General features: G+C 46.3%; 1 protein-coding gene across 2 annotated transcripts in view; it reads left to right on the top strand.

Moving 5' to 3' along the window:
• The window catches only part of LOC110508194 (glypican-5), a 262,645-nt gene that overhangs the window by 3,350 nt on the left and 239,593 nt on the right, over positions 1-19,702 (top strand). For both annotated transcript variants that reach the window (XM_036966675.1, XM_036966674.1), the window contains exon 2: positions 13,878-14,039. In XM_036966675.1, the coding sequence (XP_036822570.1) occupies positions 13,878-14,039 (162 nt within the window). The remainder of the gene's footprint in view (positions 1-13,877; positions 14,040-19,702) is intronic.

The following is a 19,702-nucleotide window of genomic DNA, read 5'->3' as shown; positions in this document are numbered from 1 at the left end:
ACCCAACTTATTGTGGGAAGCTTGTGGAAGGCTACCCGAAACGTTTGACCCAAGTTAAACAATTTAAAGGCAATGCTACCAAATACTAATTGAGTGTATGTAAACTTCTGACCCACTGGGAATCTGAAATAAATCATTATCTCTTCTATTATTCTGACATTCTTAAAATAAAGTGGTGATCCTAACTGACCTAAGACAGGGAATATTTACTAGGATTAAATGCCAGGAATTGTGAAAAACTGAGTTGAATTGTATTTGGCTAAGGTGTATGTAAACTTCCGACTTCAACTGTATATAAACTCAGAAAAAAAATAAACATCCTCACTGTCATCTGTGTTTTCAGCAAACTTAACATGTGTAAATATTTGTATGAACATAACAAGATTCAACAATTGAGACATAAACTGAACAAGTTCCACAGACATGTGACTAACAGAAATTGAATAATGTGTCCATGAGGAAAGGGGGGGGTCAAAATCAAAAGTAACTGTCAGGATCTGGTGTGGCCACCAGCAACATTAAGTACTGCAGTGCATCTCCTTCTCATGGACTGCACCAGATTTGTCACATCTTGCTGTGAAATGTTTCTCCACTCTTTCACCACGGCACCTACAAGTTCCCAGACATTTCTGGGGGGGAATGGCCCTAGCCCTCACCCTCTGATCCAACAGGTCCCAGATGTGCTCAATGGGATTGAGATCCGGGCTCTTCACTGGCCATGGCAGAACACTGACATTCCTGTCTTGCAGGAAATCACGCACAGAATGAGCAGTATGGCTGGTGGCATTGTCATGCTGGAGGGTCATGTCAGGATGAGCCTGCAGGAAGTGTACCACATGAGGGACGAGGATGTCTTCCCTGTAACGCACAGCGTTGAGATTGCCTGCAATGTCAACAAGCTCAGTCCGATGATGCTGTGACACACCGCCCCAGACCATGACGTACCCTCCACCTCCAAATTGATCCCGTTCCAGAGTACAGGCCTCGGTGTTACGCTCATTTCTTCGACGATAAACACGAATTTGACCATCACCCCTGGTGAGACAAAACCGCGAGTCGTCAGTGAAGAGCACTTTTTGCCAGTCCTGTCTGGCCCAGCGACGGTGGGTTTGTGCCCATAGGCAATGTTGTTGCCGGTGGTATCTGGTGAGGACCTGCCTTACAACAGGCCTGCAAGCCCTCATTCCAGCCTCTCTCAGCCTATTGCGTACAGTCTGAGCACTGATGGAGGGACTGTGCGTTCGTGGTGTAACTCGGGAAGTTGTTGTTGCCATCCTGTACCTGTCCCGCAGGTGGGATGTTTGGATGTACCGATCCTGTGCAGGTGTTGTTACACGTGGTCTGCCACTGCGAGGACGATCAGCTGTCCGTCCTGTCTCCCTGTAGCACTGTCTTAGGCGTCTCACAGTACGGACATTGCAATTTATTGCTCTGACCACATCTGCAGTCCTCATGCCTCCTTGCAGCATGCCTAAGGCATGTTCACGCAGATGACCAGGGACCCTTGGCATCTTTATTTTGGTGTTTTTCATAGTCAGTAGAAAGGCCTCTTTAGTGTCCTAAGTTTTCATAACTGTGACCTTATTGGCCTACTACCTGTAAGCTGTTAGTGTCTTAACGACCGTGCCACAGGTGCATGTTCATTAATGTTTATGGTTCATTGAACAAGCATGGGAAACCGTGTTTACAATGAAGATCTGTGAAGTTATTTGGATTTTTACGAATTATCTTTGAAAGACAGGGTCCTGAAAAATGGACATTTCTTTTTTTTTGCTGAGTCTGCTAGAAATGCTTTTAAACAACATTTCTTAAATATATTAATCACAATTCAGTAAGGCTTACTAGGCCGTCATTGTAAATAAGAATGTGTTCTTATGGAAAATATAGTGTGGGTTTGTGGAGGTGCAAGGAAAGAGGAAGGGGACAAATTAAAAGAATCTCACAGCCTAGCATCCCTTTATCAATCAATACATCACTATAGTCTTAACATATTTGCAATTTCACAGGGCCAACCAGCTGCTTACTAAGCAAACATTCTGCCTTGAGAAATGAATTAATACTTTTGTTAAATAGCTTGGCAGATTGCTCAACAGAGAGACGTGGCTTCTGAAGCTCAGGCTCCGAGCCGGAAAAAACAGAGTGAGGGAGAGCGTCTCTCATTAAGTAGAGTCTATGTAGAGACATAGTGTTACTGAGGTTTTCCTCAGTTTCAATACAGTAAGTCAGATTTCTTAGTAATTCCAAGCCTGCATATGAGGCTTAGATCTGATACTTTTGGACCTACAGTATTCAGAACAAATATGAAACAGGTCATGGGAAATGCACTGGAGTGCAAGTTTCAGACTGATACAGGAAATGCTTTGGGACATCGTCTGTCTAAGAGCATGTCTCCATATCTGCGTGGAACATTAGGCAGACAGTAGCATTAGTCTTATGGAGGTTTGGTTACACCACAGGTTCATGGTCAGCTTTGTTGGTTAGCATATAATGACTGAGATTAGGAAAACTGATCCTAGATATGTTTTGGGAGGCATAAACTATCTGGAGCAAGCAGGGAAGACTGTGGTTTTGGCTCCTATCCAGCTATGTTGATTTGATTCAAAACTCATTCCCTGGGGAGAGCTGGTGTGGAGAGAAACAAGACACATCATCACCAAGGCGAACTACACTCCTGTCTCTCTTCTCTTCTCTGTGGTTCTGTTTCTCTTTGGGATGTGTGTGTGGTAAACATTTTCTTCCTCTTTCCTTCTCACGGTCTTCACGTGAAAATAACAGGAAGGAATGTTTAGAAGAAAAGGCCGTCATCATGACCAAGTCCAACTGAGCCTCTCCTTTCAATTGTGCTCTTATTATTCCATCTTTCAAATTTTTGCGGTAACGTCTTCATTTCTCTAAGGCCTTTGGGAAGTTTGGGAAACAGAAATAATGTTAGCCTTCTTAAAAAATCCTGACAGTATTTCTGGGTTTCTATGCCCGGATTGAGCCTGTTTTAAATTGAATAAGAACTTGGTGGACGTATAAAGCGCTTTGATCCCGGGCCTTCCCTCTCCGAGAAACCATTGTGTGTCCTTTGAATCGGAGCAGAGGGCTAACTGCTTCCAGAGATGACTCATGTGACATCTAATACCTATGTGGACACAAACCACAGCCACTGGCAGGCCACGTATATTTCTGTGCCACATCTAGGGGTAGAGGCCACCACCGTATCACTGTGTCTGACTCTGCATGCCGTAACAGGGAGAAGAGCAACAGATAGCAGCCCGTATACCTAGAGGGGCATCCAAACCACTCAATATATTTGTTTTGGTGGGTAACGGACAGGGCATGTCAGTTCCAGGCAGACCAGTAGCTGGAGTAAGCCCCTTGCAAGACAACGCAGGGGAACATGGCCTTGTGAAGATGTCACCAGTCTGAATGGAAGCATTTGAGCCGCTGCATGACAAGCGTTTACAGCATGCAGCCGGCATGGTATATGACAGCAGCTGACATGTCCTAGAGGATAGAATGAGATTTGGACTGTTATGTGTGTTTGTGATTGAGGACAAAGTGAGAGCAGAGGCATAAGGTTGGAATGAGTGGCATGCGTTGCCGTGTTTCCATGCATACTGTACTGTACTATAGAGAAGGAAAATCTAATGTCCTGACTGTCCACCTAAATTCAGTGCTCTACCTCTCTTTGTCTCACTTTCTCCTTTATTTTTTCCATCTAATTTCTCACTGCCCTCTTTCTCTATCTCTCTCTCACTCAGTTCCTTTATCTCTACCTCAACACCATACCCCCAACTAATTCAACACAACCACATTTACTCTAAACTCTTGTTTGTTGTTTTTTTATTTGGAGTGGTCCAGAAGAGCTTGCTTTGGGTCGGGCCCATTCCCTCTTCAAAGTGCTGACCAGGGGATGGGGGATGAGAATACGAAGGGGTGTGTGTGTGTATAACTCCGACTACGAGTTGTACAATCGCCAAACATAGCAACGCTTGACATTTGAAGTGGCGAAACCTCAGCTCTTTTCATACTTCTCTGTGTTTGCTTTAGGGATTCAGTGCTGTGTTTCATTCATTCTCAGCAAGCGCCTTCAGTGTGGCTGCGCCATCAGAGCCAGCCGGTCTGATTCTTGGATCTCAAAATGAAACAATGGCACTTTTATTGCACGCATCCTAATCCAGTTGATCTTTACTTTGTATTTATTACTACAAAATGATATCATGATGGTGATATGTATCCTACTTTCTGGTAATATAAAGAAACTTAAATGTGGTCATTCAGTTATTATGTTACTGCCATTTGAGATATAATTTAATAAGACAATATAAGATAAATAGCTGATTGTAGAACTGAAGGCCTAATGTTTTTCTGGTGGTCCAGTCTTTGGTAGTAAAACCTAACCTATTGCAAGTGTTCATACAGCTGCATTACATTGAATCCATTAGCTTTTAATGCCATACTTAAATGTGTGAAAATGATATGCATAACATTGTTTTAACAAGCCACAGGCCTAACTGCTTGTGTCTTTACTGATTTAGAGCCCTCGTTTCTGCCATATGACAGGAAATCCATGGAAAAGTAAATGCCTATTAGTACCTGCAGGAATGCAGTGTTTTATGAGATGCTCTTACGCCTCGATCACACCGACAGCGTCGTTGCGTTTTGGTACACCAGAAGTACATTCCTTTCCAATGGAACGCTGTGTTTGCCTTGCAGAGGCAGTTGCAGTGCGTACTGTGTTGGATTTATCAAAATTATGCATCAAATTGTATGCCTAGACGGCTTGACAGAAATAGTAGCAGAAGGTGAATGTTGAAGTTTTGTTGCACACATATCCAGATGATGCTGCGTACCATTTTGCGCAATGATGCTGTAAGTGTGTTCGAGGCGTTAAACGTACCTAGGATATGTTATTTGAGGAAACAGACTTAAATTATTCCAGCTCCAAATGTTCACTCTCCAGACACTTAATAACCACTCTCTGGCCCATTAGTTAATAAATAATGTCTCTCCGCCGCTGTGATGTGCTCGCCAACAATCCATATCGAGATTACAAGGGTGTTCTGATCTAGCGCTTTGGAGATCAATTAGAGGTCAGGCGTGGAAACGCTCCATTCATAAACACCCACCGCCACCTCCGCCGTCCCGTGGCCTGACTAGATATGGTCACCTCATCTCTGTGTGGCTCAGATAATTACATTGTATGATCTACCAAGGCTGCTCAGATCACTGTCTGTACGCAACACACAGACAGTCTGGCATCCTGTTGACTTTTCATTATCAGTTATGATAATGTAATATGAGAATGCAACTAGCAGTTTACTCACACATTCAGTACATGTGACACCATGTGTGACTCAAACCAGAACTCTGTTGCTGTAGGCACCCGTGTTCCTGTCAACCGAGCCATCAGAAGTCTTTGGCTGTGTCTGAATACCCACACTAGCGTACCACATAAACTGCGTTTGATCTAGTAGAATTCACTCGTCATTTCTGACACGTGTTTGACACGTGTTTGACACAGCTGATAATCAGATAGATTGGCACGCTGAATGGCGGGAGACAACGCAATTGCACATTAGATGTACTATTTTCGAAATGTCACATACTATAAAAAATAAAAAAAATCCTGCATACTATTTAGTATGCTGTTATGGGTAATCGGACACGGCCACCGTTTTTGTCTTTGAGTTTGGCTTAGCTCCAACACAAAGACAGGGTTCACATCATGTGTTTATGTGAAGGGAATGGGAACGCGGGATGTTATCACGCTGCCACATCCTTGCCTGGTTAAAGCATCAAAGTGTCTGGCACCGACTCTAAGCTAATGACGCCCTTTGATTCGTTGCACTTATTTTAGGCTCCTTCAAACAGGGCCTTCTCACATGGGAAGCACACGCATCCCCTCCAACCCAACCTCTTCTATAGTCAATGTAAAGCCTCAGAGTCTTTGGTGTGCTTGTCTGTACCCCAGCTTCACAACCCTACCCGCTCAATAATGATCCCAGAAATCCCTCAACAGCTTTATCTCTCATAAAAGAGGACTTGTGCGGCTGTAGGCAAAAAAAACACAACAAACAAACTGCCAAGAGATGGAGTTGAAGGTACGGAAAATATTAAACATTTTCAATGAAAGTATCTCCAATGCCACTCATTACCATCCCACATAGATACAACTTTACAGCGTAGTTTGGTTAAATGCAATATTGTCCTTTCACTGTCTGTAGCCTTGACAAAGTGAGTTTGGCATGTCCTCAGCAGGTAACCAGCTCTGTTACAGAACTTCCCCACAACCTCTCAAATGTTCTCAGTCCAATCCCTGTCCCATCAGTGACATCCCATTCTGAATCTGCTTAATGTGTCTGAGACAGGCTAGACTCAGGATCTCTTTTTGGATTTCAGTCTAAGTCATTGGTCTGGTGGGTGTTTATTGTATACCACCCATGCCCCTACCTTATTCAGTGTCTCTTCTGCACCGTAAACTGGACAATTCTTCCTTCGTAAAACTTGTTTCATAACACCAAACAGGCACCGACTACCAGGTAGATTGGCTTTTGCGTCTTTGTCATAACTACCTTAAAAATGCTGGAGTTGATGATGGAAAGGTCAGGGTTGAAGGGAGCTTTCGTTGTGGATGCTCCTCTGCTCCTCAGGGATGTTAGTATTGAAAGAAGGCATCAGCAGCAGAGGCTAGCAGGTATTCTGGGAGAGTAAGCCCAGTAGTAAGGACCTCAGGGTCAGACAGCTGTCTGGACAGACAGTCAGAGTGCTGTGGATAGGGGGCCTGTGGCTGAAGCTGAACCTTCTTAACTGTTTTAAAGCACCCTCTTTGCAAACCTCTCTACCTCCACATCCAAAAGCCCCTAGTGCCCACCAACCCTGTCATCATCAAATAGTCTGCCAGTCCCCTATCCCCTGTTTCCACCCAACCTTCAACTCTTCTCACCCACATCCAACATTCCCTAATGTCCTCTGACTCTGTCCTCCATCCCTCTACCCCCACATCCAACGTTCCCTAATGTCCTCTGACTCTGTCCTCCATCCCTCTACCCCCACATCCAACATTCCCTAATGTCCTCTGACTCTGTCCTCCATCCCTCTACCCCCACATCCAACATTCCCTAATGTCCTCTGACTCTGTCCTCCATCCCTCTACCCCCACATCCAACGTTCCCTAATGTCCTCTGACTCTGTCCTCCATCCCTCTACCCCCACATCCAACATTCCCTAATGTCCTCTGACTCTGTCCTCCATCCCTCTACCCCCACATCCAACATTCCCTAATGTCCTCTGACTCTGTCCTCCATCCCTCTACCCCCACATCCAACATTCCACCAGTCCACTAAGCCTCAAGTGACCCGTCTGCTTCAACCCCTTTGCAATCCTCTGACCCACATCCAACTGCTCCCAGGGCCCACCGGACCCTGCCCTCAACCTCTTTGCCCCCACATCCAATAACTCACTAGACCCCTAGCACCCAAAATCCAACAATCTAACAGTCTACCAAGCTCCAAGTGCCCCCCGGCCCCAACCCTCTCCTCAACCCGTCTGACCCACATCCAAGCCGCCTCGCCCCCTGGCCCCAACCCTCTCCTCAACCCGTCTGACCCACATCCATGCCGCCTCGCCCCCCGGCCCCAACCCTCTCCTCAACCCGTCTGACCCACATCCATGCCGCCTCGCCCCCCGGCCCCAACCCTCTCCTCAACCCGTCTGACCCACATCCAAGCCGCCTCGCCCCCCGTCCCCAACCCTCTCCTCAACCCGTCTGACCCACATCCAAGCCGCCTCGCCCCCCGGCCCCAACCCTCTCCTCAACCCGTCTGACCCACATCCAAGCCGCCTTGCGCCCCGGCCCCAACCCTCTCCTCAACCCATCTGACCCACATCCAAGCCGCCTCGCCCCCCGGCCTCAACCCTCTCCTCAACCCGTCTGACCCACATCCAAGCCGCCTCGCCCGCCGGCCCCAACCCTCTCCTCAACCCGTCTGACCCACATCCAAGCCGTCTCGCCCCCCGGCCCCAACCCTCTCCTCAACCCGTCTGACCCACATCCAAGCCGCCTCGCCCCCTGGCCTCTGGCTCTGGACCCCAACACTGCCAGCTTGACGCTTGAAAAAGCTAGACATTCCTGGCACGATTCAGGGCCGTCCAAAAATGCAGGCATGTGGCAGAGCCCCTTTTGAGCCATGTTTTCTTACAACACGGACCCGCCCAAGCACAGCAAATCAATACAGAGTAAATATCCTTCAAGTTCACTGGATGAGACAACTACAAAAGGAACACAGCGCTTCCTGAGATGGAGAGTCCGGTAGAGAGCGAGGAAGCAACATAGGAGGACCAAACTCCTGCATTAATCAGCTGCTTTTCCACAAACTTATTCCTGTTCTCTGAAAAACATGTCCAAACAGGAGCGTCAGGAAATCACCAGCCTCCCCGTCAACAACCTATCCAAATCAAAACTACATTTCCACTCCTTATTGACCAGATGTGGGCCGTCATTGTAAATAAGATTTTGTTCTTAATTGACTTGCCTAGTTGAATTAAGGTTAAATAAATAACAATTAAATGTATTTGTGATGCAAGCAAATTGGGTCCGGGGATGTTTTTTAAGGACGGCTCACTGGTTACCAAGGGCACTTTTCTACCATTAAGACTGTCTCCTGCTTTTAACCGCAGGAGTTTTGACTTGTGCACTCAGGGGTACTGAGACGTGGCGGAAGTAATTGTAAATAGAGCGGTGGCATAATACGGCCAATTAGTCCGGAGGTATTTGTCACTGATTAGAGAATTAAAAGGCTGATGTCACGTTCGTCGTATACATAATGAGCGGACCAATGCACAGCGTGAGTAGAGTTCCACATATTTATTCAAGTTAACCTTCAAAAACAACAAAGAATAAACAAACATCCGTTGCCTCTAATGATTCCCAATTAGAAGCAACGATCATCAGCTGCCTCCAATTGGGAACCATACTCACACCAACATAGAAATATTAGACTAGAACACCCCCTAGTCACGCTCTGACCTATTGCACCATAGAGAATCCCAAGGGCTCTCTATGGTCAGGGCGTGACAGCTGAGTTGAGATCATTCTGACTCTGCACTCTGTGCGTGTGAATGTCTGGCCAGGCAGAACAGGCAGAGCGGTCCACACACTGATCGCTAATTAACCACCAGGACCTGTAGAGTTGGGCCTTGCCTTGCCCCACCAGCTCTCTTGGGTCTGTATCAAATCACATTAGTGCTAAGAGACTGGAGGTATGCGCTACAAGAGACTCACACATTGTTCTATAGGGGGCAGGAGGTTTGCCCTATAAGGGACTTAAGCCATGTTGGGACCATGAGCTACAATGGCTGTTGAAAATAAGATTTTGTCTAGAGGACATTGTCATAGTAACTGACTATATCTTAGACTCAACATCCTCAACTCTAATCCCAACTCTAATCCCAGATATTACGTTTACACAAAGGTAGGATTAGCAAAGGTAAATTCAATAGGTTGTGAATCACTTGCTATTGTTCAGTTCACTTTGACATTGGACTATTTATTTGCAAAGAGCCAATAATAGAATCTGTTTGTACCTTCATCCCACAACCATGAAAACACTGGCTCTACTCATCAGTGTTCAATTAAGTACATAACAGCAATCTACCCACACTGTGGAAAACATGCATTAGACCTTGGTTCTAATCAATGTTCTGGAATATTCCTGACACCGTCGACCTGCCTTGATAACGGTGGTTGGTGGTTGTAGCTCCCAAAGTCTTTGTGGGAATCACATTCTCCCCTGTCGCTAGATATTAGTTTCATATGGGAGATAACACACAACGTGGCGAGCCAGCCAGGAGAGAAAGGGTCAGGGACATAGAGAGAGAAGGATTGTGGGAAAGAGACAAGGAGAGGTGGGGTCAGGAACAGAGAGAGTGAGAGGTCTGGGATAGAGAGAGTGTGAGACGAGGTCAGCATTGTGCTTGGCGCCAAGAACAATGGCTTGGAGACAGACAGACAGAGAGAGAGAGAGAGAGAGAGAGAGAGAGAGAGAGAGAGAGAGCGAGAGAGAGAGAGACAGAGAGAGAGACAGAGAGAGAGAGACAGAGAGAGACAGATAAAGGGAGAGAGGTGGAGTCTGGGAAAGAACAAGAGAAATGAGACAGAAAGAGACAGAGAACAGGAGGAAATAAAGAACCAGACTGAAGAAGGTAGGGAGTTGGGGGACAGAATAAAGGAGGGAGACAGACAGAGGGAGAGTGGAGAAACGTGTGGAGGTCAAGCCAGTCGTGACTCCACTCTTCAGAGATTGGAACAGATGGGGGCTCAGTGGACTCTCTCTGGGTAATTAAGTTACAGCCATGTGTGACAAGGGACATGCCAAACAAATGAGAGGGAGAGAGAGAGAGAGAGAGAGAGAGAAAGAGAGAGAGAAAGAGAGAGAGAGAGAGAGAGAGAGAGAGAGAGAGAGAGAGAGAGAGAGAGAGTGAATGAGCCAAGTGCGACCCTATTGTGTTTCAGGGGTGGATTTGGACTAGGGAAGCACTAGTCACTAGCCCCGGCATATAGGCCCATGCTTTCGGGGTCCGGTTACCCCACCACCTGCGCCCCACTCCCCTCGCCTTTCCATCCAACCCCCAAAATGAGTTATCATATCAGCCACAGCCTTATGAGTAACCGTCTGGAGGGGACGGGGACGGGGACAGCAAGGGGGACAAGGGGATTAGGGACAGCAAGGGGGGTGAGGGTGGGGGGGAACAGCTAGGGGGATGGGGTGGTGGGGGACAGCAAGGGGGGCGAGGGTAGTGGGGGACAGCTGGAGGACAAGGGTGGTGGGGAACAGCTAGGGGGACGAGGGGGATGGGGGACACCAAGGGGGGTGGGGACAGCTAGGTGGACGGGGTGGTGGGGGACAGATAAGGGGACAAGGGTGTTGGGGACAGCAAGGGGGAACAGGTGGAGGGTGAGAGTTTTAATATCACATTCTCTGCCCTGCTAATTGTGGCCAGCCTCTGTGATGTCATGGCCTTGTTTATATATATATATAACTGACAGTATGAGAGGGGCCGAGGAGGGTGTCAGGCAGCGTGTCACGACAGGGTGGACTGACTCTAGTGTGGGAACTGTGTTGATGTCATGGTGCCTGATTGAGCCTCACTTAGGATCATATTAGAACGTATTAGATCATTGCCTTTCATAGGGTTTATTTCGACCCAAGATATTATGGCCAGTGCTAGTCCAGTTTATAGGGGAATGTAAATGTTGTTACTTAAATGTGTGTGTGTGTGTGTGTGTGTGTGTGTGTGTGTGTGTGTGTGTGTGTGTGTGTGTGTGTGTTAGCATAGGCTATAGGCCTATGTGCAAGCGCATTCACCAATACTATTTATACTCCAGGCAGAGCTTGTATTTTTAGCAGTAAGCTAAGCATGTACAGTATGACATCTTATATGATTGTATGTACTTTGTCTTGTTTTCTCCTCTTTTTAAATAATAATATAATATGTTTCTGAACACTTCTACGTGAATATTTACAGATAGTCATGAATGAATTGTGAGTAATAATGAGTGAGAAAGTTACAGATGCACAATGATGCCCCCAAAGCATGCTAACCTTTCACCATTGCTGGTAACAGGGAAAGTTAGCATTTTTGGGGGGTACAATATTTATGCCTCTGTAACATTTTCACAATTAATTCATGATTATCTGCAATCATGGTCGCACCCACATGAATGTAAAAGTGTTCAGAAACATATTCTATTCTTATTTACAATAAAAGTGACTCCAAAATGACACAATACATTATTTACCATTCATTTCTATTTGGAAAGAGAAACGAGGATACCTAGTCAGTTGCACAACTGGATGCATTTAACTGAAATATGTCTCCCGCATTTATCCCAACCCGTCTGAATCACAGAAATGCGGTTAAATGCAGACATAATTGTGCACAACAATATCCGAAACACAACCAAAACAACCTGCAAATGTATCCAACGAGTTTGTGGAGTCGAAAGCATGATGTATTGATTTATATATTTTTGATTCTACCTTTATTTAACAAGGCAAGTCAGTGGAGTCATTGTGTGCTAGGAATATGGGACCAAAACTTTTTCTTAAATGTAACACACTATAAATTCATTTGTCCTTATACTTATGACACCTTCAAATGGGGGAACTAGATACATAAAGTGTATTCATTTCTAAACGGTAAAACAGATACAGTGCCTTCGGAAAGTATTCAGACACCTTGACTTTTTCCACATTTTGTTAGGTTATGGCTTTATTCTAAAATTGATTACATTGTTTTTTCCCCCTCATCAACCTACACACAATACCCCATAATGACAAAGCGAAAACAGGTTTTTAGAAATATCACATTTACATAAGTATTCAGACCCTTTACTCAGTACTTTGTTGAAGCACCTTTGGCAGTGATTACAGCCTTGAGTCTTCTTGGGTATAACGCTACAAGCTTGGCACACCTGTATTTGGGGAGTTTCTCCCATTCTTCTCTGCAGATCGGCTTAAGCTCTGTCAGGTTGGATTGGGAGCGTTGCTGCACAGCTATTTCCAGGTCTCACCAGAGATGTAGATCAGATTCAAGTCCGGGCTCTGGCTGGGCCACTTAAGGACATTCAAAGATATGTCCCGAAGCCACACCTGTATTGTCTTGGCTGTGTGCTTAGGGTCGTTGTCCTGTTGGAAGGTGAACCTTCGCCCCAGTCTGAGGTCCTGAGCTCTCTGGAGCAGGTTTTCATCAAGGATCTCTCTGTACTTTGCTCCGTTCGTCTTTCCCTCGATCCTGACTAGTTTCCCAGTCCCTGCTGCTGAAAGACATCCCCACAGCACGATGCTGCCACCACCATGCTTCACCGTCAGGATGTAGCCAGGTTTCCTCGAGATGTGACGCTTGGCATTCAGGCCAAAGAGTTCAATCTTGGTCAGACCAGAGAATGTTGTTTATCATGGTCTGAAAGTGTTTAGGTGCCTTTTGGAAAACTCAAAGCGGGCTGTCATGTGCCTTTTACTAAGGAGTGGCTTCCATCTGGCCACTCTACCATAAAGGCCTGATTGATGGAGTACTGCAGAGATGGTTGTCCTTCTGGAAGGTTCTCCCATCTCCACAGAGGAGCTCTGTCAGATTGACCATCGGGTTCTTTGTCACCTCCCTGACCAAGGCCCTTCTCCCCCGATTACTCAGTTTGGCCGGTCGGCCAGCTCTAGGGAGTCATGGTTGTTCCAAACTTCATCCATTTAAGAATGATGGAGACAACTGTGTTCTTGGGGACCTTCAATGCTGCAGAAATGTTTTGGTACCCTTCCCCAGATCTGTGCCTTGACACAATCCTGTCTCGGAGCTCTACGGACAATTCCTTTGACCTCATGTCTTGGTTTTTGCTCCAAATCCAAATCATGACCGATTGGTCATTCAATTGATTAATTTAATTTACCTCAGGTGGACTCCAATCAAGTTGTAGAAACATCTCAAGGATTATCAATGGAAACAGGATGCACCTGAGCTCAATTTCAAGTCTCATAGCAATTTATTTTTTCTAAAACATAAAATAGCAACAACTTCTAAAAACCTGTTTTTTCTTTGTCATTATGGGGTATTATGTGTAGATTGATGAGGGAAAAATGTAATTTAATATATTTTAGAATAAGGGTGTAATGTAACAAAATGTGGGAAAAGTCAAGGGGTCTGAATACTTTTCGAAGGCACCCCCGACGTACATATATATATTTGTGTTTTGTCTACATATACTTAAAGAAATTGTTTCTTATAAGCCCATACAGGCTGGGCACCAATTGGTGTATGACACTGAAATAAAATAAATAAATGAATAAAATATACGCCTAATCCTGTTCTGTCTCCCTCTCCCTCTGTCCCATCAGATGTGGAGCTGTTGGTGTGTAAGCACCAGGGCCCGTCCTGCTGCACCCGCAAGATGGAGGAGAGCTACCAGGTGGCGGTGAGACGAGAGACCCTCCAGAATGTCCGCTCCTACAGCTTCGAGCTGAAGTACCTCATCTCCGGCCACGCTACCGCCTTCCAGGGTAAGAAGAAGGCCAGGGGAGAGGTGCGATGGGATGGGAAGGACTTGTAGTGAATAGTGATAGTAGGACAGGTGAGGGATATCAACCAAAAACATGGAGATAAAGGAACTCTCTGTTTTGAAAACAGGTACTTTTGGGCCAATGTCCTGATCCACAAGAAAGGGAATGGAACATATGAGAGGACGCCACTTCATAGTACTTGAGTGAGGCCTGTGAACGTAGATCTTTGCTGACATACAGTTGAACTTGTCCTTATTTACCACCAACTAAAACAGTGGAAAACCAAACACGTTTATTTGTTTTGCTAGTTATTTGGAAGGAAGAAAAGTATAGGAATTCATCAACTTGTTTTTATTCCAATCCTCTGGCTCTATCTCTAGTTCAGGACTCTTCCTCTGATAGCTTTTTATTGGTCACGAGGGCACAGCTATCTTCTGTTCCCCTCAGTGGTTTTGGCAGTAGCTGGGTTGTGGAGAGGGTAGACTAGGGAGGGTAGGTAGGGAGGGTTGGCAGTAGCTGGGTTGTGGAGAGGGTAGACTAGGGAGGGTAGGTAGGGAGGGTTGGCAGTAGCTGGGTTGTGGAGAGGGTAGACTAGGGAGGGTAGGTAGGGAGGGTTGGCAGTAGCTGGGTTGTGGAGAGGGTAGACTAGGGAGGGTAGGTAGGGAGGGTTGGCAGTAGCTGGGTTGTGGAGAGGGTAGACTAGGGAGGGTAGGTAGGGAGGGTTGGCAGTAGCTGGGTTGTGGAGAGGGTAGACTAGGGAGGGTAGGTAGGGAGGGTTGGCAGTAGTTGGGTTGTGGAGAGGGTAGACTAGGGAGGGTTGGCAGTAGCTGGGTTGTGGAGAGGGTAGACTAGGGAGGGTAGGTAGGGAGGGATGGCAGTAGCTGGGTTGTGGAGAGGGTAGACTAGGGAGGGTTGGCAGTAGCTGGGTTGTGGAGAGGGTAGACTAGGGAGGGTAGGTAGGGAGGGTTGGCAGTAGCTGGGTTGTGGAGTGAGTATGGAGTGTAGAGAGTAGCTCTGGAATGGGTGGGGGGTATGTATTGTTGGCAGTTAGCTGTATTGTGGAGAGGCAGAGGGAGCATGAAGACTTGCGAGAGTATAGACTGCACTGCACACAGGCCCAACTCGGAGCCTCTTGCCTGCTATAGTTTATGGGCAGAAGTCTGTCCGCTGTGCCACTTTCTGCCTGCTTGGCTCTTTCTATCTGAGGGCAGCAGTGGATGGATGGTTGGCAGATCTGAATGGTCCAGCTCCGGCTGGTTCGGTTGCCAGAGGGGCTTTTACTGGGCCAAGCGAGGCCAGGCACCGGCCAAGCTCCCCCTGCCTTGTCTTCCCCCGATCAGGGTGACTGGTAATTGCAATGTCATTTAAAATTCCCACATTTTCTAAGCGGACAGATTTTTTCTCCCAACCTCCAGCGCTATCCCACAGAGTCTGCTGGTGAGAGGTTCTGAATGTTTTTGCTGTTGAAGGAATTTGTGAGCCATGCAATTTGTTTTATACGACAATGTACTGTGTGCATAGGCATTTTGCTGGACAGTTTTGTTTTATGATTGTTGTTTGGATACAAATGGTTGTTGAACTGCAATATGGAAATGTGCATTCATGATATATACTGTATTTCTCCTCAATTCCAGCCATGGAGCGGCAGGGTTAGAGCGTTGGACTAGTAACCGGAAGGTTGCAAGTTCGAACCCCTGAGCTGACAAGGTACAAATCTGTTGTTCTGCCCCTGAACAGGCAGTTAACCCACTGTTCCTAGGCCGTCATTGAAAATAAGAATTTGTTCTTAACTGACTTGCCTGGGTAAATAAAGGTAAAATAGTTTGTCAGTTTTATAGTTTTATTTTTTTTTATAACATTTTTGTCCTTCACATTTTCTAACAGTCCATTTATATTTGGGTGAGGTTTTTGTCTCGCCTGAGTCGCCTCGTTTCACTGCCAAAAATAAAATGAAACCATCGTTCAGCGAAATAACAACACAGTGTCAAATACAGGTAGCCTAGTCAAATAATTAACATCCAATTACATTAACCGATACTCTCTCGCTGGAATTCCACTAACGGTCCGTATGTAGCCAAACGTAGCTGCTGCTCATGTTGGTATCTGTACTGATGGTGCAAAAGCCATGACAGGGAGACATAGTGGAGTGGTAACTCCCGACGCCACTTGGGTACACTGCAGCATCCACGAGAGGCTCTTGCTGCCAAGGGAATGCCTGACAGCTTGAAAGACATTTTGGACACTACAGTGAAAATGGTTAAATGTATTAAAGCAAGGCCCCTGAACTTTTGTGTATTTTCTGCACTAATAATCAATCAATCAATCCAATTTATTTATAAAGCCCTTCTTACATCAGCCGATGTCACAAAGTGCTGTACAGAAACCCAGCCTATAACCCCAAACAGCAAGCAATGCAGATGTAGAAGCACGGTGGCTAGGAAAAACTCCCTAGAAAGGCCCGAACGTTAGAGACAGAGACAGCAGGTGCGGTAGAAAGAGAGTCCAAAACAGCAGGTCCGGGACAAGGTAGCACGTCTAGTGAACAGGTCAGGGTTCCATAGCCGCAGGCAGAACAGTTCAAACTGGAACAGCAGCATGACCAGGTGGTCATCAGGCCAGGTAGTCCTGAGGCATGGTCCTAGGGCTCAGGTCCTCTGAGAGAGAGAGAGAGAGAGAAAAAGAGAGAGAATTAGAGGGAGCATACTTAAATTCACACAGGACACCGGATAAGACAGGATAATTACTCCAGATATAACAGACTGACCCTAGCCCCCCGAAACATACACTATCGTTCAAAAGTTTGGTGTCACTTAGAAATGTCCTTATTTTTGAAAGAAAGGCAACAAAAAAAATTGTCCATTAAAATAGCCTCAAATTGATCAGAAATACAGTGTAGACATTGTTAATGTTGTAAATGACTGTTGTCGCTGGAAACGGCTGATTTTCATGGAATATCTGCATAGGTGTACAGAGGCCCATTATAAGCATCCATCACTCCTGTGTTCCAATGGCACGTTGTGTTAGCTAATCCAAGCTTATCATTTTAGAAGGCTAATTGATCATTAGAAACCCCTTTTCCAATTATGTTAGGACAGCTGAAAACGGTTGTTCTGATTAAAGAAGCAATACAATTGGCCTTCTTTTAGCCTAGTTGAGTATCTGGAGCATCAACATTTGTGGGTTCGATTACAGGCTCAAAATGGGCAGAAACAAAGTACTTTCTTCTGAAACTCGTCAGTCTATTCTTGTTCTGAGAAATGAAGGCAATTCCATGCGAGAAATTGCCAAGAAACTGAAGATCTCGTACAAAGCTGTGTACTACTCCCTTCACAGAACAGTGCTAATTGTCTCTAACCAGATTAGAAAGAGGAGTGGGAGGCCCCGGTGCACAACTGAGCAAGAAGACACGTACATTACAGTGTCTAGTTTGAGAAACAGATGCCTCACAAGTCCTCAACTGGCAGCTTCATTAAATAGTACCCGCAAAACACCAGTCTCAATATCAACAGTGAAGAGGTGACCCCGGGATGCTGGCCTTCTAGGCATTTCTCAGAACAAGACGGGTGACAGAAACAACTGGATTCGTTATCCCTTTCACGCCCTGCCTCCAGATATTTGAACAAGAGAACAACATTGAAATTGCAACTAGCGGTTCTGTGAAAATTGAATTTAATCAGAGGCCACTGCCAGATTTCTGGATAGGGCTGCGCTAAGAGTATCCTGCCTTGGCAAATCGCGCTGTTAAGACACTGATGCCCTTTGCTACCACATACCTATGTGAGAGTGGATTCTCGGCCCTCACTCGCATGAAAACTAAATACAGGCACAGTCTGTGTGTGGAAAATGATTTAAGACAGACTCCAAAACAATCCTACATTGCAGTTATGTGCATCCTTTCAAGCACACCCTTCTCATTAACCTGTGGTGAGTTATTCAACATTTTCGATGAACAAATAAGGTTTTATATGTAAGATGAGTAAATAAAGAGCAAAATTATTGATTATATTATTATTTGTGCCCTGGTCCTATAAGAGCTCTTTGTCACTTCCCACGAGCCGGGTGGTGACAAAAACTCGCACTCAATCTTATGTTTAATCAATCAATCAAATGTATTTATAAAGCCCTTCTTACATCAGCCGATGTCACAAAGTACTGTACAGAAACACAGCCTAAAACCCCAAACAGCAAGCAATGCAGATGAAGAAGCACGGTTCTGTTACGGTGCGTGAATGAGGACCCAAAAGCGAATTAACGTAAACAGAGCTTCTTTAATAACAAAACATACGTAGGCTCAGATGGACCGGCAGATTCCGACAGGACAGGACAAGGTTGCAGCAAACATGACGATAGTCTGGTTCAGGCATGAATAACACAAACAAGAATCCGACAAAGACAGAAACAAAAACAGAGAGAGATATAGAGGACTAATCAGAGGGAAAAAGGGAACAGGTGGGAAAAGGGGTGACGAGGTAGTTAGGAGGAGACAAGGAACAGCTGGGGGAAAGAGGGGGAGAAAAGGTAACCTAATAACGACCAGCAGAGGGAGACAGGGTGAAGGGAAAGGACAGAAACAAGACACAACATGACAATACATGACAGTACCCCCCCACTCACCGAGCGCCTCCTGGCGCACTCGAGGAGGAAACCTGGCGGCAACGGAGGAAATCATTGATCAGCGCACGGTCCAGCACGTCCCGAGAGGGAACCCAACTCCTCTCCTCAGGACCGTACCCCTCCCAATCTACTAGGTACTGATGACCACGGCCCCGAGGACGCATGTCCAAAATCCTACGGACCCTGTAGATGGGTGCGCCCTCGACAAGGATGGGGGGGGGGGGGGGAAGACGAGCGGGGGCGCGAAGAACGGGCTTAACACAGGAGACATGGAAGACCGGGTGGACGCGACGAAGATATCGCGGAAGAAGAAGTCGAACTGCGACAGGATTAATGATCTGGGAAATACGGAACGGACCAATGAACCGCGGGGTCAACTTGCGAGAAGCGGTCTTAAGGGGAAGGTTCTGAGTGGAGAGCCAAACTCTCTGACCGCGACAATATCTAGGACTCTTAGTTCTACGCTTATTAGCAGCCCTCACAGTCTGCGCCCTATAACGGCAAAGTGCAGACCTGACCCTCTTCCAGGTGCGCTCGCATTGTTGGACAAAAGCCTGAGCGGAGGGGACGCTGGACTCGGCAAACTGAGATGAGAACAGCGGAGGCTGGTACCCGAGGCTACTCTGAAAAGGAGATAGCCCGGTCGCAGACGAAGGAAGCGAGTTGTGGGCGTATTCTGCCCAGGGGAGCTGTTCTGACCAAGACGCAGGGTTGCGAAAAGAAAGACTGCGTAAGATGCGACCAATAGTCTGATTGGCCCGTTCTGCTTGACCGTTAGACTGGGGGTGAAAGCCGGAAGAGAGACTGACGGAAGCCCCAATCAAACGGCAAAACTCCCTCCAAAATTGAGACGTGAATTGCGGACCTCTGTCCGAAACGACGTCTGACGGAAGGCCATGAATTCTGAAAACATTCTCGATGATGATTTGTGCCGTCTCTTTAGCAGAAGGAAGCTTAGCAAGGGGAATAAAATGAGCCGCCTTAGAGAACCTGTCGACAACCGTAAGAATAACAGTCTTCCCCGCTGACGAAGGCAGTCCGGTGACAAA

This window comes from Oncorhynchus mykiss, chromosome 28 (genome assembly GCF_013265735.2).
Source record: "Oncorhynchus mykiss isolate Arlee chromosome 28, USDA_OmykA_1.1, whole genome shotgun sequence".
NCBI classification, from domain to species: Eukaryota; Metazoa; Chordata; class Actinopteri; order Salmoniformes; family Salmonidae; genus Oncorhynchus; species Oncorhynchus mykiss.
This window is presented reverse-complemented; position numbering and strand designations above follow the sequence as displayed.